The 21,674-nt window shown below is 40.9% G+C and overlaps 1 protein-coding gene across 6 annotated transcripts in view; it reads left to right on the top strand.

Annotated features, from left to right (window-relative positions):
- cadps2 (Ca++-dependent secretion activator 2) overlaps nucleotides 1-21,674 on the top strand; it is a 289,863-nt gene that overhangs the window by 248,510 nt on the left and 19,679 nt on the right. For 2 of the 6 annotated variants that reach the window (XM_065956844.1, XM_065956846.1), the window contains exons 20-24: nucleotides 13,359-13,478; nucleotides 14,684-14,713; nucleotides 17,617-17,772; nucleotides 18,020-18,167; nucleotides 20,690-20,704. In XM_065956844.1, coding sequence (XP_065812916.1) covers nucleotides 13,359-13,478; nucleotides 14,684-14,713; nucleotides 17,617-17,772; nucleotides 18,020-18,167; nucleotides 20,690-20,704 — 469 coding nt within the window. The remainder of the gene's footprint in view (nucleotides 1-13,358; nucleotides 13,479-14,683; nucleotides 14,714-17,616; nucleotides 17,773-18,019; nucleotides 18,168-20,689; nucleotides 20,705-21,674) is intronic. The other 4 variants (XM_065956845.1, XM_065956847.1, XM_065956848.1 and 1 more) reach the window with 3 other exon arrangements.

Genomic DNA, 21,674 nt, shown 5'->3' with positions numbered 1-21,674 from the left:
CCGAGCAGCTCTGAAACAACCCCACCGCCAGAAGAAGACTGCTGAACCACAGATACATGATGCTGCAGATGGTTAGCTTCAGAGTAGAACTGGAAGGAAACACCAAAAAGGTAGTTTTCTCAGTGAAGCTGAATGATGAGCATCAGAGAACCACTCGGCTTTTATAGAAGCTGCTCATGGCGCGGTTCCAAGTGTTTGGGCTTTTTCAATCTATTTGTCGATCTTCTTATTTACACTCAAGGGTTATAAAAGGAGATAACAGGATGTGAGTTTTAGGATTCCTGGGAACACTGGCATCAGCATTTTCAAAATTGTTATCTTGTCCTAAGCTGCCCAGGATCCACAAATGCACAGTGTACAAATCATTGCAGGGAGTTTGGCTTTTTAGCTAAAACAAACTGGCTGCATGAACTCTGCACTTAATGGTACAATATCCAACACGCAATCCATTACTCGACCGCAAATTCTGTATTCAGGTCAAAATTCACAACAAATCCGAGACCTTTTTTTTCTGAAACTGACTTCATTATGCTGGCATAATTTCTTTAACACATTTGCAGTTGAGCTGATGCATCTCAAGTTTGCTGACCCTACTACTTTTTTGTTGGCTAGCAGACATTAGATAGCAAGCTAACAATCAAGTCATTGAGTTTGGCTTTTTGTCATGGTAAGCCATGGAAAAGGCCTGAATATGGATAACAACTGTGATTGTAGTCCTTCATCTTTCCAGCAGTCAACTCTACACTCGATTACATAACGAAACGAAACGTTACCTTAAATGATGTCGGTTCTGTGATGTCATAGGCTGCCAAGGTTAAACAAATACACAGAGTACAGAGTTAAAGTCAAGTGCTCTGAGATTTCCTAGAAAAACAGCCTGCCCTGAATTCCCCATTTAATCCAGGTCAGTTTTCAGTACATTGTACTCAAGCAAGCTCATGACCAAGGCTTACTTTTTATGATAGCAACATGTTGTATGTAGCTACATGTATCGCAAAGTGGCTAACCAGTTCAGCTAGCTAACATTTGGTAGCTGTTTGGCCAAGATGGCCAACAAATTGATTATCCTCTGTCCTGCTGTTACAAGCTTCATTTTACTGCTTCTTTTGTTTTCTTTAAAGAACAGGTTTTTACAAAGAAAACAATAGAAAAAACCAGTAGGATAGAACTGGAGCAACACAACAGAAGCTTACAAGTCTTTTGGCTTTTAGTCATTGATAGACTTTTATAGACCTAAACATATTGCCCAAAGTTCAGTAAAGGATATTTCACATCAACCTGGTTTCATTTGGGGTTGAAATGAGATTCCAGGTGCTGTTCTTCTAGGATTTCTAGGAAAGCAGTTTTGTTTTTTTAACATTAACAGATTTGTTGACTTGTCCTCGACTGCCAACGATGCAAATGCACAAGGTATAGAGTTCATCATAGGACTGCCAACTTTCTGTCAAAAAAACACAGACTTGATGCCTTACCTCCACATGGACCTAAATGTCTCATATCTGAAAAGAGTGATTGCTTAAACAAATCCATTTTAAAATGTTCAATTATACTGATTTTGCGGCAACTTGAAATGTGTTTTTTTTTGTTGTATAGTTCTGAGTAATTGAATATGTTCACATCATATTTCTCAGAAATTCCTGAAGACATTGATCATACTCCATTTAAAATATGCTAAATTAGCTTTTTTCAGTGTACTCATGGAGGGTCAAACAACTGTCACTAGATCATATTGATACTAAAGAAAACTTGATTGTGAAAAACTGCTGAAACATAATTTTTCTCTGACTGCTTTGTGAATGTATTCATGATGGCCATCAGACCGCTTATGTGGCTTTCTTTTCACTCGTTATCCTCTGTTATCACATTAGCGTCCAACTTCCATTTTTTCTAAAGTCAAAGGTATCTCCAGGTTCATCTAATTGTAAAATGGTTCATGAATATGTTATGTGTTTTCTTTTTAAAAGATTCCAGGTTAATTCGTCAATCAATTAAGGTTGGGAAGTATCTGAATGGATCTTTTGAAGACAACCCAAAGACTTGTTGTATTTGTGCAGAGGATTTCAAATGATCTCCTTCCAGTGACTTGTTAATAGCAAGGAGGCACAAGTCTGCCCGCCTAACGAAGCCCCCATCACTCAGAGATGGTTAAAGTCTGAATTTCCTGTTATTGGCATAGCCCTTGAAATAGAGTTACGTCCTCCCCCCAACTCTTATTAATCCACACATTTAGTGTGTCATTTATCCAGCTGTTTTTAATCTTCACTTTCTTCGGATGTTTTGAACTCAGGAATATTATTGGTTGGAGCGAGGTCATTGTCATTGGATTTTGTTCAGTTTGTACCCATCTTGTATCCAGATTTTAATCAATTCACCAGTGTCTGTAATTGGGCTGCCCGGCAATACTTATTCAGAATTGGCAGGCCAAGTTCACCATGTTGTTAGGTTGAGAGAAGTGTTGTGTGTCCAACTCTTGGTCTTTTCTTCTGCCAAATGTATTGCAGTACAAGTTTATTCAGCAAATGTAAGTGGTACAGTTTTTGGTGCAAGTTCAATTAAATCCACACTTAACACTCAAAATGCTGATAAAAGACTCCTGCAAAATGTGGGTTTTAGGGCACCTGCTATGAGTCTTACATGACTACAATCTCAGGGCACAGTGTCCCACAATGCAGCAGGTTATTCCTGTCCAGTGTACACTTTGTATTAATAGAAATGGAACATGCGCCATTCTATCTATCATGGGCATGCTGGTCTTGTGAAATGGCGCATGTTTTAATGTGCCTTGGGTCCTCATTTTTGCATGTATTGTGTGCCATTTAACTTTCAAAATGAGGTTAGACAGGTCCCAGATGCGACTGCCCCTTGGACTTCCAACTTGACACTATAGTATATTTAAATAGAAACATTATTTTTTTTTAAAGAATATTAATCAGCTAGTAGCTATATCAATTTTGCTGCGATAATATAACTAATGTCCTGCTGCTGTTACTACATCTGAATGTACCTGCTCCTAAAGTATCTTTACATCATATCTCTTCAAACACGCCCTCTCTGTATTGGATTGAAACAAACACAGTCGATACATTTAGGTCATTTTATCGTGTCTTTATTTCAAAAAAATAAGTTTAAATTATTTGTCAAGCAAGTTTGTCAACACTTCAGCTGAAGATTGCCATTAATCATCTTCATGTTCATGTGCATTGTCATGTCCTCGTACTTTGTCATGTTCGTGTACATCTTCATGTTCAACGCCTTTTTCACAGAAAGCTGCAGAGAGAAAAAAGAGAGACATAATTCAGTGTTGTCTTCAATCACAGTCTCCATTTCAATGTTTAGTCCGACAAGTTTAAAGGGGGACGCACTATTCTTGGGGTTGTAGTAGAAGTCTGGATCCCATGTGAAACCCAGACATCTTGCTTGCTTCTTGAAGCGCTCCAGCTCCGAAGCCTTGACAGTCGTCTCTTTGGCTGTAAATAAAAATTGAATAAAATGAAGAAATGTTTCAGATGTAAAAGGAGTTATTTTCTCTCAGACTTGTTCCTCTTACCCATCAGGTAAACAGCCCGATATTGTTTGACCTCATGAATGGTTGTGGGGTTGGTGATGTTCATGATGTGAAGTGCATTGTTGGTGTTTATGCTGTCGACGGTGTAGACCAGACAGTCCTCACAAGTTGGCAGAGAACGGTACGTGCAGGTGAAGTTGGACTCTGACGACATAAAGTAAAATACAAATTAAAACAACAACACTTTTATCTGAAACAGACACTGTTTAGCTCGGTACGAGTCTCAAATACAGATGGATAAATTGACATCAACTCCATAAGTTTAGACGACTAGACAAAACTCTTTCATTCATGACTTCTATCATTCACTGACTAAAAGAACAAACATTTACAAGCTCCAGTGTTATGTAAAAACAGGCAACTTACTTGAGACTACTGCAGTGTTGGTCACAATAGCGACAGGGGAAGATGCGTACTTGCAATATCCAGGGCTGTGAAAAAACGAGAAAAGGAAAGGCGACTTTATGTATGTCATTGGGAGGTTGAAGACCATGAAGAAAAACCCTGTCCAGGACTGGAGTTTTGAACATGCTTGGAGAGGAATCTCCTTGGTAGTAATAACAGGCCTAGCCTAGCAAAGATGTGCATCAAAGGATGCATCTCAGCTGTTGTTTGAGGGAGATTTCTTTCCTCTCTTTGCTTATTTCAATCTTTATGTTTGATGTTTTTGCAGCTGATGTTGCACTGTTATATACTCACTGCCTGATCCCGATACTCTCAACAAAATCTCTGGGGCTCGACGGGTTTGGAGAGAATTTAATCCACATGCTCTTGGCTGACCTCTTCAAGGCTTTAAATGGTTCACTATCAATGAAACCCATGATGTAGTTCCACCTTCCATCGTAACTCTGTAGACAAACATAAAGTCAGTGAAGTAGACCCATCCTTCCAGCAAATACTAGAAACGTAGCGATAGTAGTAATGATCAAGACTGTTGAGAAGCCTCAATAATCATATCAAAACCTATAACCCACGTCCTCATTGCCGATGCTAACCTAGAGACCCAGATGGGAATCAGAGGAAGGCTTACCGGTGTAAAAGTAGAAAAAGGTTCGACCAAGGGTTGGCATTCTTCAGGAGTCAGAGCCGAGCAGCTCTGAAACAACCCCACCGCCAGAAGAAGACTGCTGAACCACAGATACATGATGCTGCAGATGGTTAGCTTCAGAGTAGAACTGGAAGGAAACACCAAAAAGGTAGTTTTCTCAGTGAAGCTGAATGATGAGCATCAGAGAACCACTCGGCTTTTATAGAAGCTGCTCATGGCGCGGTTCCAAGTGTTTGGGCTTTTTCAATCTATTTGTCGATCTTCTTATTTACACTCAAGGGTTATAAAAGGAGATAACAGGATGTGAGTTTTAGGATTCCTGGGAACACTGGCATCAGCATTTTCAAAATTGTTGTCTTGTCCTAAGCTGCCCAGGATCCACAAATGCACAGTGTACAAATCATTGCAGGGAGTTTGGCTTTTTAGCTAAAACAAACTGGCTGCATGAACTCTGCACTTAATGGTACAATATCCAACACGCAATCCATTACTCGACCGCAAATTCTGTATTCAGGTCAAAATTCACAACAAATCCGAGACCTTTTTTTTCTGAAACTGACTTCATTATGCTGGCATAATTTCTTTAACACATTTGCAGTTGAGCTGATGCATCTCAAGTTTGCTGACCCTACTACTTTTTTGTTGGCTAGCAGACATTAGATAGCAAGCTAACAATCAAGTCATTGAGTTTGGCTTTTTGTCATGGTAAGCCATGGAAAAGGCCTGAATATGGATAACAACTGTGATTGTAGTCCTTCATCTTTCCAGCAGTCAACTCTACACTCGATTACATAACGAAACGAAACGTTACCTTAAATGATGTCGGTTCTGTGATGTCATAGGCTGCCAAGGTTAAACAAATACACAGAGTACAGAGTTAAAGTCAAGTGCTCTGAGATTTCCTAGAAAAACAGCCTGCCCTGAATTCCCCATTTAATCCAGGTCAGTTTTCAGTACATTGTACTCAAGCAAGCTCATGACCAAGGCTTACTTTTTATGATAGCAACATGTTGTATGTAGCTACATGTATCGCAAAGTGGCTAACCAGTTCAGCTAGCTAACATTTGGTAGCTGTTTGGCCAAGATGGCCAACAAATTGATTATCCTCTGTCCTGCTGTTACAAGCTTCATTTTACTGCTTCTTTTGTTTTCTTTAAAGAACAGGTTTTTACAAAGAAAACAATAGAAAAAACCAGTAGGATAGAACTGGAGCAACACAACAGAAGCTTACAAGTCTTTTGGCTTTTAGTCATTGATAGACTTTTATAGACCTAAACATATTGCCCAAAGTTCAGTAAAGGATATTTCACATCAACCTGGTTTCATTTGGGGTTGAAATGAGATTCCAGGTGCTGTTCTTCTAGGATTTCTAGGAAAGCAGTTTTGTTTTTTTAACATTAACAGATTTGTTGACTTGTCCTCGACTGCCAACGATGCAAATGCACAAGGTATAGAGTTCATCATAGGACTGCCAACTTTCTGTCAAAAAAACACAGACTTGATGCCTTACCTCCACATGGACCTAAATGTCTCATATCTGAAAAGAGTGATTGCTTAAACAAATCCATTTTAAAATGTTCAATTATACTGATTTTGCGGCAACTTGAAATGTGTTTTTTTTTGTTGTATAGTTCTGAGTAATTGAATATGTTCACATCATATTTCTCAGAAATTCCTGAAGACATTGATCATACTCCATTTAAAATATGCTAAATTAGCTTTTTTCAGTGTACTCATGGAGGGTCAAACAACTGTCACTAGATCATATTGATACTAAAGAAAACTTGATTGTGAAAAACTGCTGAAACATAATTTTTCTCTGACTGCTTTGTGAATGTATTCATGATGGCCATCAGACCGCTTATGTGGCTTTCTTTTCACTCGTTATCCTCTGTTATCACATTAGCGTCCAACTTCCATTTTTTCTAAAGTCAAAGGTATCTCCAGGTTCATCTAATTGTAAAATGGTTCATGAATATGTTATGTGTTTTCTTTTTAAAAGATTCCAGGTTAATTCGTCAATCAATTAAGGTTGGGAAGTATCTGAATGGATCTTTTGAAGACAACCCAAAGACTTGTTGTATTTGTGCAGAGGATTTCAAATGATCTCCTTCCAGTGACTTGTTAATAGCAAGGAGGCACAAGTCTGCCCGCCTAACGAAGCCCCCATCACTCAGAGATGGTTAAAGTCTGAATTTCCTGTTATTGGCATAGCCCTTGAAATAGAGTTACGTCCTCCCCCCAACTCTTATTAATCCACACATTTAGTGTGTCATTTATCCAGCTGTTTTTAATCTTCACTTTCTTCGGATGTTTTGAACTCAGGAATATTATTGGTTGGAGCGAGGTCATTGTCATTGGATTTTGTTCAGTTTGTACCCATCTTGTATCCAGATTTTAATCAATTCACCAGTGTCTGTAATTGGGCTGCCCGGCAATACTTATTCAGAATTGGCAGGCCAAGTTCACCATGTTGTTAGGTTGAGAGAAGTGTTGTGTGTCCAACTCTTGGTCTTTTCTTCTGCCAAATGTATTGCAGTACAAGTTTATTCAGCAAATGTAAGTGGTACAGTTTTTGGTGCAAGTTCAATTAAATCCACACTTAACACTCAAAATGCTGATAAAAGACTCCTGCAAAATGTGGGTTTTAGGGCACCTGCTATGAGTCTTACATGACTACAATCTCAGGGCACAGTGTCCCACAATGCAGCAGGTTATTCCTGTCCAGTGTACACTTTGTATTAATAGAAATGGAACATGCGCCATTCTATCTATCATGGGCATGCTGGTCTTGTGAAATGGCGCATGTTTTAATGTGCCTTGGGTCCTCATTTTTGCATGTATTGTGTGCCATTTAACTTTCAAAATGAGGTTAGACAGGTCCCAGATGCGACTGCCCCTTGGACTTCCAACTTGACACTATAGTATATTTAAATAGAAACATTATTTTTTTTTAAAGAATATTAATCAGCTAGTAGCTATATCAATTTTGCTGCGATAATATAACTAATGTCCTGCTGCTGTTACTACATCTGAATGTACCTGCTCCTAAAGTATCTTTACATCATATCTCTTCAAACACGCCCTCTCTGTATTGGATTGAAACAAACACAGTCGATACATTTAGGTCATTTTATCGTGTCTTTATTTCAAAAAAATAAGTTTAAATTATTTGTCAAGCAAGTTTGTCAACACTTCAGCTGAAGATTGCCATTAATCATCTTCATGTTCATGTGCATTGTCATGTCCTCGTACTTTGTCATGTTCGTGTACATCTTCATGTTCAACGCCTTTTTCACAGAAAGCTGCAGAGAGAAAAAAGAGAGACATAATTCAGTGTTGTCTTCAATCACAGTCTCCATTTCAATGTTTAGTCCGACAAGTTTAAAGGGGGACGCACTATTCTTGGGGTTGTAGTAGAAGTCTGGATCCCATGTGAAACCCAGACATCTTGCTTGCTTCTTGAAGCGCTCCAGCTCCGAAGCCTTGACAGTCGTCTCTTTGGCTGTAAATAAAAATTGAATAAAATGAAGAAATGTTTCAGATGTAAAAGGAGTTATTTTCTCTCAGACTTGTTCCTCTTACCCATCAGGTAAACAGCCCGATATTGTTTGACCTCATGAATGGTTGTGGGGTTGGTGATGTTCATGATGTGAAGTGCATTGTTGGTGTTTATGCTGTCGACGGTGTAGACCAGACAGTCCTCACAAGTTGGCAGAGAACGGTACGTGCAGGTGAAGTTGGACTCTGACGACATAAAGTAAAATACAAATTAAAACAACAACACTTTTATCTGAAACAGACACTGTTTAGCTCGGTACGAGTCTCAAATACAGATGGATAAATTGACATCAACTCCATAAGTTTAGACGACTAGACAAAACTCTTTCATTCATGACTTCTATCATTCACTGACTAAAAGAACAAACATTTACAAGCTCCAGTGTTATGTAAAAACAGGCAACTTACTTGAGACTACTGCAGTGTTGGTCACAATAGCGACAGGGGAAGATGCGTACTTGCAATATCCAGGGCTGTGAAAAAACGAGAAAAGGAAAGGCGACTTTATGTATGTCATTGGGAGGTTGAAGACCATGAAGAAAAACCCTGTCCAGGACTGGAGTTTTGAACATGCTTGGAGAGGAATCTCCTTGGTAGTAATAACAGGCCTAGCCTAGCAAAGATGTGCATCAAAGGATGCATCTCAGCTGTTGTTTGTTGCCATTTATTAGAGAGTATTTTTCTCAGAGGGATAATAGATAGTGTCATCTGCATAGCGGTTGATTTGGGTGGATGATTAGGAACAAGGTGAACCTGAAGCAGCTTATCAACAAAGATGGTGACCATCTTTAGCTGGTTTTAATGTGTTTGAGGGAGATTTCTTTCCTCTCTTTGTTTATTTTAATCTTTATGTTTGATGTTTTTGCAGCTGATGTTGCACTGTTATATACTCACTGCCTGATCCCGATACTCTCAACAAAATCTCTGGGGCTCGACGGGTTTGGAGAGAATTTAATCCACATGCTCTTGGCTGACCTCTTCAAGGCTTTAAAAGGTTCACTATCAATGAAACCCATGATGTAGTTCCACCGTCCATCGTAACTCTGTAGACAAACATAAAGTCAGTGAAGTAGACCCATCCTTCCAGCAAATACTAGAAACGTAGCGATAGTAGTAATGATCAAGACTGTTGAGAAGCCTCAATAATCATATCAAAACCTATAACCCACGACCTCATTGCCGATGCTAACCTAGAGACCCAGATGGGAATCAGAGGAAGGCTTACCGGTGTAAAAGTAGAAAAAGGTTCAACCAAGGGTTGGCATTCTTCAGGAGTCAGAGCCGAGCACCTCTGAAACAACCCCACCGCCAGAAGAAGACTGCTGAACCACAGATACATGATGCTGCAGATGGTTAGCTTCAGAGTAGAACTGGAAGGAAACACCAAAAAGGTAGTTTTCTCAGTGAAGCTGAATGATGAGCATCAGAGAACCACTCTGCTTTTATAGAAGCTGCTCATGGCACGGTTCCAAGTGTTTGGGCTTTTTCAATCTATTTGTCGATCTTCTTATTTACACTCAAGGGTTATAAAAGGAGATTACAGGATGTGAGTTTTAGGATTCCTGGGAACACTGGCATCAGCATTTTTCAAAATTGTTGACTTGTCCTAAGCTGCCCAGGATCCACAAATGCACAGTGTACAGTTCATTGCAGGGAGGTTGGCTTTCTAGCAAAAAACAAGCTGGCTCATTGCATCACCTCCCCCATCAATGGTACAAAATCCAACAAGCCTTTTTATTATTGGACCGCAAATTCTGTATTCAGGTCAGAATTCACAACAAATGCAAGTTAGTGAGAACATTACTTCTTCTTTTTTTTAAATATTGTGTTGCTTGAGGGCCATTGAGGTTCATTGCTTAAGGTTACTCCCAATAGACTTTAGAGAGACCTCACAACAGCTTTCTAAGAGATCTTGCAAAAGTGTCGTGAGATCCCGAGACACTTTTGGAGGGGTCTCTGCACACACTAGTCCCTGCCATCTGAGCATAGAAGCCAATGTTAGTTGAAGACAGCTCATACTGATAATCCAGCTGTCTGACTCACTGTGGTTGTTGAAAGCTGTAGATTTAGTAAAAGCAATGCTCTGCAGATGAGTTATTTCTCAGGAAGACCAAATATGTAAATATCTCTCCAACTTAACTGAAATAAGTTATGAGTACACTTAGCAATGAAAGTGTGTCCTTGCACCAAGTTTCCTCTTTAAATGTCTCTTATTTTTGTGAAAACTGTGCAGACTGCCAAGCAGTTATTTAATTGCTTTATAATTGAAGGGCATCTCCCATAAGTGTGTATATTCTTCACTTGATAAAGTTCCTTTGTGTCTGTAGCCTAAAGTACGAGTTCACTTGACGGAAAAACTGGTTCTCAGGATAAACATATTTCTTTCCATCCGTGGCCCTTGGGCGTATGTAAACCTGACTTTATTATGCTGGCTTCATCAGAATCAGAATCGGGTTTTATTGCCAAGTACATTTACACATACAAGGAATTTGACTTGGTGTATTGGTGCTAAACAATTAACAAGGAAATAACGCAGAACTAGCAACAACTTAAATAATACAGTATAATAAGCTATTACAATATATAAAATCATTTGTAAATTTCTTGTAAACCTTTTGTAAACTTTTGACAACAAAATCATTTGTAACACTATACAGTTGAGCTGAGGTGTTTGGTGATCCTTCTCCGTTTCCATTGGCTATCAGACCTTAGACTGCAAGCTAACAAGTTCCTGTAGTCAGCTCTTCTCTAGATTACATAACTAAATGAAAGGTTACCTTAAATCATGTCAGTTCTGTAAGGTCGTTGGCTGCCAAGGTTAAACAAACGCACAGATTTCACAATTAAATTCAACAGTGCTCCCTAGATGTCCTAGAAACACATCTGCCCTGAATTTCATGAGCTTGACAAAAGTCCTGACAGAGCCTGTGTTTTCGTCACAGCGCATGGTCAGGGTCTTTGGTCAAAGTTTGATGTTTCTTGTGAGACTGTTAAAAAACAGAAAATTGACGATGCATTATTCTAAAGACTGGGTCTTCGTCGATTGGCGTCTCCATGGCTGGGTGGCAAACTTAAAGTCTCTTCATGTAACACAAAGTTGGTGTAACTCCTTTATACAAGGTCCAGTCAAATTTTACATAATTTACTTATAGTCCCACCCTGGACCATACATTTGAGCATAGTCATTGCGCCACCTGATGTTGAAGCCTGGTAAAGCCACTTTCATGTACAATGTTCAATCAGTTCCAAATTTTAAAGACTGTGTTATTTTTGCAGTCTTATAAGTTTATTGCAAACCACACTGGATGACACGAACCTCACAATGTTGGGTAAGACATGCATACACTGTTTGATCAGTTACCTAGTGAATCGTAGGCTGCAAGTCAAGTCAACATGCCACACATCGCTATCAGTGTATGTGCGTCAACTTGATGAAGCTGAGGTTGCCATGGCGATCAGCATAAAGGGAGCTCTTGCCACAGTGATGTTCATGTGCGTGGAAAATAAATTAAACCAGTAAAATTTGGACACTGGTGTAGCGAGAGAAAAGAGGCCAACTTTGGATGCCAGAGTTGCAAAGAGAGCGTGAGGAGAAGTCGCATACCTGTCAGCATATTCTTCGACAGCAATGCTGTGTGTGGTCACACCAATTCATGCGTGATTTCTTGCTAAATTTTTATTGGTTGGTTGTTTGACGTTAATCGTTGAAGCCTTCACTTTGTGAGATGATCGTGCCAAAGTTCTGACTCTGTTAGATATTTATCGCAGACTATCTTTGGTCACAAGACTCTGAGATCAGTCATCTTTAATCCTCTCTCACAGAGCGACTTAGGACCACCGTTTTGGAGCTACGACCACAGATGAAGGGAAGGAAGTGTACAACAAACATTAACCAAATTACATGAAATTGACATTGTGTGGTCTGAACTTGTCGATAACTGAATATGTTCTTCTGCCAACAACATGTACCTCTTTATGTGTACTGTCCAATACACATGAAGATTTCAGGTGTGGGTCAACATGGACACACTCTGCAGCTGTAAAACACCCCAACGTAAATGAACATGCAAGGGCCCTTTCATTGCCACCTGCAGCTTTGATAAAAATATTAAACTTTTTCTTTTAAAGGTCACATATTATCCTGCTTTTCATCAATAATAAATAAGTTTAAAAGGTCCGCAAAACTTGTGTATGAAATTTCCTGCTCAGAATCCACGCCGATCCTGTATTTGATCATGTCTATAAACCCCTCTATTTTAAGCCCTGCTCAGAACAGGCTGTTTCTGTGTCTGTACCTTTAAATGTAAATGAGCTGTGTCTGACCACGCCATTCTCTGGAAGGGCTTGGGTGAGTCAGGCTTTCTCGATCCATGTCCTATTGTTTACAGTGTGAAGGCAGACTCAGAGGGCAGAACAAACACCTAGCTGTGGGAGTGTCACTCACAGGGGAGGGATGACTGCCCTTTGTGATGTCATGAAGGGAAAATCTCCAAACGGCCTGTTTGAGCACACATTTTCTGACAAGTGGAACAGGCAAAAGATGGAGAGGATGGACTTTTCTCATCATTGGAGGGTTTGTAGACAGACTATAGGGACACATATTAATGTTTGAGAAACATGGTGAAGTGGATTTTGCAGAATATGGGACCTTTAACAATTGTCCATGCCTCCAAAGGTATGTTTTTGAAAGAATATTTATTAAACACCCTTCTTGACGTGCGCTCAAACGGTTTTAGTCACATTTTATTGGCTTTATTAACCTTCTGTTTACTAACAGCGGCCGTTATTTGTTAGGTGTGACTCTGGCTGCTTCACTTATGTCAGAGAAATAATAAAAGACTATGAACAAACCAAGCACAAAAGGAGGCAGAGATGAATAAACAACACACACAGCAAGGACACACTGCAGGCAGGAAAAATGCACTGACAGCAGCACTCCTAAACAATACATACCTGAACTGAAAGAAGATGGAATGAATGGAAGGAAGCAGTGACTTCTCTTTTATTGGTGTGTGTCATTGGTCAATTTCAATTTCAATTTTCATTGAGCAAGTGACTGCTATTATACTTTACAACTCTCCTGTGTGAAGAATTCACACTCTTACTCTTCTTCCTGTTTCTTCTCTCTCTCTCTTATTCTTTCAACATTTTCCCCTCCCACCTTCGATCGCTCTGAACCGGCAGGTCAATAACTAACAATCTCGCCAGCGTTCCTCTTCCTAAAGTCCCCAGCCTCCCTCTCACGCTGCCACCGATGCCCAGCTTCTCAGCGCCGGCTTGGATGGGACCACTGTGTGAAAACACGTATGTATAAAGTCCAGCAGGGGGTCAACCCGGCTAAAGGTCTTCATTCAGTCCCGAGAATTTGTAGCTAAGCGCCTTTTCATCTGAGTTAAGTAAGGTATAGATTAATGAAACAAACAATGAACTAGAAGATTTAATCATAGAAGCTGATTGGTTCATTCCAAATGACATTTCTCTTCGATATCTTTGATTGACGCATGCTAGTAATAATATCTGCACACCATGTTGCCAAGTGCTAGCAGCGGACAACTTGGACACGTGTGATTCCTCACTCACAACTTTTAGTGCTCCCAGAGTCACTTTAACCAAGATTATTGTCTTAGCATGAAAAATAGCGATAAGGATTACTTAACCTTTGAATGCAGGTTGTGTCATGTAAATGCTTAATGCTTCTAACTTGTTGCTAGATGTAGAAAGGTTTGGCATGCTTCTATATTTTTACTGGCTGTCCTTATTTAAGTATTAGAAATAATGTCCTCGTCTGTAACTCACTTATCCTGAGCGAGTTTGGAGGGCTTACCTGAGGAGAAGGTACAGTTGGCTTTGTTTGGCAGTGAGGGCTGATGGATGCTAAATCCTAAAGGGCCTCTTTAATTCCTCTGATCACTCAAAGCACCTACGCCAAGCCACAAAAACTGATGGAAGAGGCTGCAACGCCACGGGTTCGGTGACCTGCTCTACTTCCTGTGGCACAGCTGCAGGATTGTAAAAAAACAAATTATGTGTTTCGTAAATTCTGTCGTTTTTTCTGCCTGATTTTCTGGGGATCAGATAGCGATGAAGACCTTTAGCCCGGACTCTGCATGTCTATCCTGAACCGCTCCACAGTCCTTCAGCTCTCATTCGGTTTGCATGTTTGTCAGAGCTCATGTCACTATAAGGATAAAAACTTTCCACACAGACCTCTGTGTATGCTTTTGGGCTTTTTTCTTTACTGTTCTGTTTTTTAATGTTGTGTTGTAAACATCATTCAGCCCTGCTCTCTGAGAGTGAATCGAAGCGCATGCAGCTTTTTCTTCACCTGCATAAAAATCCAGATGTTTTTTTGTTTTGGATTGTGTTTGTGACAGTGTACATGTAGCTCTCGTTCCTGAGGTTTTGTGACGTGCAGTGTGTGAAGTCTTTTGTGCTGTGCAATGTGCATGTCACGATCTTAAGAATTCCAGTTGAACAATAACACAATAGCTTAATTTTCCCCATTGCAGCCTGCAAGGGATAAATCTACCCGACGTCTTGTAAGTTGAGAAATGTTCTGTCTTAAGTTGAGTGAAAGCTTTTTCTGACCCCTCTTTCAAATGTCCTCTGTATCAAAACATGACAAAACACAGAAAACCAACATGTCTGTCCTTCACTTTTCAATATGCAACATTTTATACCCCCGGTCCTCCATTATTTAGCATCCGTCATTCTTCACAAGTAAGAAAGGAAAGTTAACTTGTTTGTAAAAAGGAAGCAGCAGATTATGAATGCAAACACAATCTGTGAAGCTAAGCTCTAACAATAAAAACCAGAGGACCTTCAAATGGATCACATCCAAAGAAAACTAGCTTTCAGAAAACTCTGATGACTACATCTGGTGTGAGCGTTTTCATTATCGTAACAGCTACTAGTGTGTGTTAGTTCGTTCAATAAATCACACATCAGATCCAAATGAACAACAATTCAAGCAGACTAACCAACACTGCTGCTGTGCATTAATCACCACTGGCATCAGCCAGAAATGAGTTGGACAATATTCTCACATTAAATATCTGCAGAAATTAAAATTAAGTGGAGCAAAAATCTCAATCAGTCTGAAACTCCTGCTTCTTAAGAGTGAGGATTTACTGCTTTTCACCGTTTATGTATCACTCTCAAACACGACTGAAAGTGTCCAACCTAATGCCTCTTTGTTCAGCTTGTGTTGTCTGCACGAGGCATTCGTTAGGATCCAAAACATCTGACAACCACAGATGCAATCAGATGAAAGTCGCCAGTTTACACGGTTACTTTTTAAACCGTAACACCAGCGAGGATTTTGTCATTTTTGCAATATAAAAAAGTTGCGCCCTGTGTGCTGTGCAAGGGTCACAAGTGCCCGAAACTCGCAGTTTATCTTACTATCTCTGTTTTGCTTGGGTTGTCAGGTGATGTCAACATGCGTCATTTAGAAGAGATGGAAAAATAAAAAAACCTGTTCTGCAGTTCTACTATGTTTTCAATGGTGGAAGCTATTTTCCTAAACTCTTTTTGCCCTCCCGCCCTCAGCGCTGGTCACATGACTGAAAGCTATAAATACAAGACATCTGAAAACACTTTGTTCTTTTGGGAACTTAAAGAGATTTCTCACTATTATTTTGACATTTTATAGTCTGAGTTTAAATATTGAAAAAAGAAAACGAGCCGTCATAGGATTTGACGTGAATTCACCCGAAACGTTTGTCTAGATTCTCATGTGACTGCCAGCTTAGTTTGGTAGAAAGTTTGTCTTCATCAGGACCTTCAGTGTAGGTGGCCCTGTGTCGGGGTCACGAATGCTGGACCAGGACGCTGGTGGAGGGAGTGAGTATTAAAAAGGCTCCTCATTCGACCCCCACCGCACAGAGCACGCCGTTCCTCTTACTCTCTTCACTTGGCCCTCCTTGCTGCAATGAAAGAGAAAGAGAGAGAGAAAAAAAAAGCTGGCACTTCATTAGTGAGCACAGACGGGCGAGTGGGATCGTCCCGTTCCCCGGGGAGCGGGGCAGAGCGCGCTCACTGAAGAGCACTGCTAATTAGACATGAGGGGGATAGCCACCGAGTGTTTAATTGCACTGCAGACTCAGCCCAAAGCGTTTATTCCTGTGCGCCACTTGTTAAGGTAACAGTCTTTTAAAGGCGAAGTGAGAAAAGTGAGGGAGTGAGTGGTGCTTGTTTTAACCCCCCATCACCCCCCACCTTCCTCCTCCTCCATCCTCATGTGGTTGTCATTCTAGCCGGGCGCTGTACACTTGGATGTCGGTGGCGGCGAGCATTGCCATGTGTTGCTGTGTAACCTGTTCGCAGGGGAGAAGGCGGGGAGACGTCCATCTGTCTCTGTTTCAGCCCGATGCTGTGTTCACTGTCTCAAACCACACAACTCTGCAACAAAACTAACAGAACCTGTGGAAAGAAAACCACAACGCAACCTGAACACACTCATCTCCTGCGAGTCCTGATATATACACAAGAGCGTGTGGACTCTCTGATGTTGTCTCTGGTTTTTACTGAAGACCAGTATCTAAGGATCACAACATTATATCTTTATGTTTTATCACAATAAGAAAAAATCTAAAACTCTCTCCTTCCTTTAGTCATCTTTTTCAAATCAGCCCATTAGCTTGGAGATTTGCTTTCTACCTTTCTTCTTTGGAAGTCGCTTCACTGCAGAGTGATAATCCATGACACTCCACACACTGTGCATTAAAGACCCAGATACAATAATCATGCATCAAACTGTAGCTCAAAAATATATTCACCTTGTAGTTTCTTGAAGTAGCTAAACATAATCAGATTTTAAACTGGGAATGGAGGCGCTGGTAGCCGAGTGGTTAGTTTAAGCACCCCATGTACAGAGGCTGCGGTCCTCAAAGTGGGTGGCCCAGGTTCAAATCCGACCTGTGGCTCCTCCTCAGGTCATTCCCCTCCTCTCTCTCTCTCTGATTTCTGTCTCTATCCACTGTCCTGTCTCTAAATAAAGGCATACAAAGCCCCAAAAATAAACCTAAAAAAAAATAAACTGGGGATGTAAACTGACTTTTTTTGGGGTCTTGGTGACAAATCAAAACAAAGTGCAACAAGTATTTAAGTGAGGCAGAAACTCTGCTTTTCTTTAATCAGTTGAACAGACATCAGTCACACTTCAGTAAAAGTTGGTAAATGAAACAAGGACACTCAACTTCACCTGGAAAAAGGAGAGGATATCACTGATGGATAATCTTGATAAAAACCCACCATGAAACTCACAATCCTGCACATTTACACTCTCAGTTACCATTAATGTGAGTTTAGTGGGACAAGTGATGATTGCAGGACATCTGTCAGCCATCTTGGAAACTACATCCGGTCCCTTCCCTAGTGTGTCTTGTATTTTTTCATATTTGTGATATTGATTTATTTACCCTCTGATTCGTCCCTGCAGCAATGGCTCGGCCACCTCAGAGGATTTGTTCTGGAAGCTGGACGCTCTACAGATGTTCGTGCTGGACCTCCACTGGCCAGAACCTGAGTTCGCCAAACATCTGGAGCAGAGACTCAAACTGATGGCGAGTGACATGATGGAGGCCTGCGTCAAGAGGTCAGAACGAGAGGATCTCAGTCTATAGTCTTTATTATATAGGATGACTTGATAGTGACAGCAGGGAGAGAGAGAGTGAGGGATGACATGTCCCAAACAACGTCAGAATCAGGATTTGAACCTGCAACCAGTGCAAAGAGGGCACCTGCTCGACCACCTGAGCTAAAGCCCTCTTTCTTTGGGTTGTGAAGTTTAAGCGATCGCAGTCGTTCAATAATAAAAATCCTCTTTGTGTTTTGTCCCACAGAACAAAAACGTCATTTGATTCCAAAATGCAGAAAGCAAATAAGTCGACAGACTTCCGGGTGCCGCTGTCGGTCTGCACCATGTTCAATGTGCTGATGGATGCAAAGAAGCAGTGCTCCAAACTCTGCGTGCTGGACACCGGACAGGAGGTGAGCTAACGGCGCCGGAAATCAGCGATGTGGCGTCACAGGCTTTGTGTCAAAGCAGGTTTATTGCAGATTTAAAGATAATGGTTTTACCCATAGTGGAAGAGGATCACTGCTGTCTGACTGATCTGTCAGTGCAGAGAATAACCATCCGAAATCGTGATGACGCATATGATGGCGAATAACTTCACACAAGGCTTAATTTATTCAGTGGGGCAGTTTAACCTCCAGTCCAAGTCGACAGTGACACACAGCTTACAGGAGCTTCTAAGTTCCTTCAAAAACCAGACACTGTCATGACAGTCTACAGGTTTCTGCTACCGTTCCTGAGCTCTGCTTCCCTTTAAATCTATATACGTCTACACTTTCTATTTTTCACCGTGGATTGTCTCTGCAGTGCACGCTACCTAGCTGCATGGTTACAACTGTCACGAGACTTCAACCCACAACATGTACTGCATGTCATACTCCAACACTCTACATTCCCTAATAGCATGCTTCATTTCTCCATACATTAAAGGGAAAATGGCTGCTAACTTCTATTTAGCCGTCTTTGAAAGTTTAACGCTGCAGGGTATGATCTAGGCGCCCCTTCATGTGTCAGAGTAATAATGCAAAGAAGACGAACCGGCGCTGCTACCGTGCATATAACAGCAATGATAATAAGTCCTAAATAGGTTAGAAATATCTGTATGTGCACTATCTGCAAATATCCAATATCTGTCACGTTTATGGAACACTTATTATCCCCCTTCTCCACCTTTTCAAACAGTCCCCTGTGGTCTAAATGAAACATCTGTGCTGTGCTTTGGTCAAAATATAACATGAATCAAGCACCAGAGGAGGTTTATGACCCTGTATAAACCAGCTCTCTCAGAACGCTCCGTTTTGGTGAGTGTGTCTCTTTAAATTCAATGAGCCCCCCCCCCCCTCAAAAGTTTTGTTCTAGGCTGGGGGTGGGGTCCAAGGGTGAAGATACCAGGGGAGGGGATTTTCTTTTTACAAGAATCCCACTGTGATGTCACAAGGAGAGCAAATCTGAAACGGAGCATATGTAAGTACTCAACAAAATTTAAAATAGGTTTGGTAAATTTTTAATTAATTTAGATATTTTGCTGTAAAAAAGAAACCCTTTAACACAGCCATTGCAAACTTTAGCAAACCCTCATCAGACAATTCTCACGAATGTTCACAAAATCTGAGGTCTTCAGATAGTTGAAGATAGATTTGCTTTAAGAAGAAGCCTTTAATTGGAGGGATGGATATTGACCCTTGCCTTGTAATGTAATCCAAACGAAGAGAAACTGAGGCTGGAAGAAATTAAATCATCTCCACATTATTTCATGGGTGTAAAAAAGGGATTCAAAATAAATCAGTTAACATGGATGTTAGTATTTTTTTTTTCCAGTTACCATCTCACCTTTAGAGCCTCGTGGAGTGAAAGCGTGTCAGCTTCCAAAGCCCTCAGTGGTCTTTTATTTTCAGCCTCACACTGAACAGGTGGAGTCAAACTGTCAGATCAGCCACTAAAACGCGGCCATTTCCCTCCAAACATGAAGCAGTGGTGGAGTTCAGGTGTATTTGTGTTCACTTGAAGCGGCCAAGGGCTCGACACGAGCTGTTAAATGGATGACCGTGAAGCCCGTGTGAGGCGGCAGCCTTGGCTTTGCTGAGAGTGAAACCCTTGGCCGTCTTCAGTCTTGACAGAGAGATAAGATCGCTGTTCTCTTAACCTTCAGCTTCCTCTCTTCTCCAGCTTCCATCGAAAACACAGTTTGTCCATTTATTCCTGCTCTCGCACACACACACACACACACACACACACACACACACACACACACGCTGAATGCACGCCTGTAGAGAGGCACTCTGTACCAGCTTCATACACATACAGGCTGCTTTCATGTTACACTGGCACATTTGATTTAGCATCTCTGAGATGTAAAACAAGCACAAATACAGACAGACTATAGACTGTAAATAATAATGGAAGGCTCCTGAGTGACATCATCTATTGGTTTCTGAAGGGTGATTTTGGAAGCCCGTCCATGGCGGTCGCCATATTGGCAAAGAGCTGAGGCGGGCCTCCTGACAAACGGCTACAACATGGCACAGGAAAGACACCTTTTGTTGTTATCTCGTCTTCCCCCCAGTGGATCGAGGAGGTGACGTCACAGAGCGCTGCACCCAAGTTGAAAATGTTTTCACTTCCACTCAGCTAGAAGAAAGCCAAGCAGGACCCTTCGCTGTTGCAAGGAGCAACACATAGACAATGAATGGGCTTGACAGCGACACACAGCACCCATCGCGTCCTCTCTGAAAGGCCCTTAATTCAGTGGATAAATAGTAGAAAGATAAAGTTGTATTCCTTCACTCTTATGCAGGTTTTGAAGAGTCATGTATAAATGTTTTTGAATGTAACTGATGTTTTATTAGACTGGCTGACTTGTTTTCCCTCTCCTTCTTTTCTCATGTCCTCCCTCGATCATGTCCATGTGTCCTGCACGACATTGTTTGATTCCCAGTTTGACAAACAATGGGTAAGTCCCTTCATCGCCTCATCGTCTTTTCTTTTCCCTTCACACAGTTTTCCACACACGCTCCAATCCCAAAGGAAGAACACATTCCCTTTGTTTGACATCTGACTCCATGCCATGCCACATAAATAACTGAGCCTTTTAAGAGGCTTGCAGTGAGTTTGGGAGTAAGAGAATGACCTCTCCTTGGGAATCTATTCATGTCGAATGTAAGCCCTTTTTTCGATGGCAGGGGGGTCCATTGTAGTCCTTTAGAGCTCCATTCTTGATTCTGTCCACCAGGGGAGCTTTTGATTGGGTGAACACACTTGATCCAACCAATCAGGTGTAGGTAAAGCTGAAAAAATGGCTGTGCCTTTCAAGCAACTATAGGGAGCACTACTTCTGTAAAGCATCATCTCATCAGCATATGGTTCAACGTTACCATCATTGAGGGGGGTTCTTAGGAGACATTCTCAAACTTACAAAAAGTAAGCCTCAAAAGATTATGTCACACATAAGTCTTTAGATCCCTGTTTGTTTTGAACTGTTTCTCTTAAGTCCCTCCTTGTTGATTTTTTGGTTTTTCTTTTCTACCCAAAAGCTTCATGTATTGCTGCCTGATCCGTGCTAAACACAAACTTTTCATCAAATCTCTTCACAATTCAGATATATGCTCTTAATACCAGATCAGATAAGCTCACAGTGATGGTGATTAGAGAAGGTCCTCAACATGTAGGAAACAGTAACTTGATTGTAGGAGCCATAAATGTAAGGTGATTGTGTATTTGTTTTCATGGTTTATTTACTGATATGTTTATTGTTTAGTCTTCTTGTTACTGGTGGTGGGTGTGTTCACTGAAAATTATGTGGTGATGGCAATGATTATTTGGGCAGCGATCGCAATAATATGGTGAGCGTTAGCAGCTGCAGAGATTTAGAAATTGAGGACGCTCCACCGTTTTTTAAAGAGGTGTAGAAACATTTTGGCTTC

The sequence above is a fragment of the Labrus bergylta genome, chromosome 7, assembly GCF_963930695.1.
Source record: "Labrus bergylta chromosome 7, fLabBer1.1, whole genome shotgun sequence".
Lineage (NCBI taxonomy): Eukaryota > Metazoa > Chordata > Actinopteri > Labriformes > Labridae > Labrus > Labrus bergylta.
Note: the sequence above shows the minus strand (reverse complement) of the source record. Positions and strands in the feature narration are given on the sequence as shown.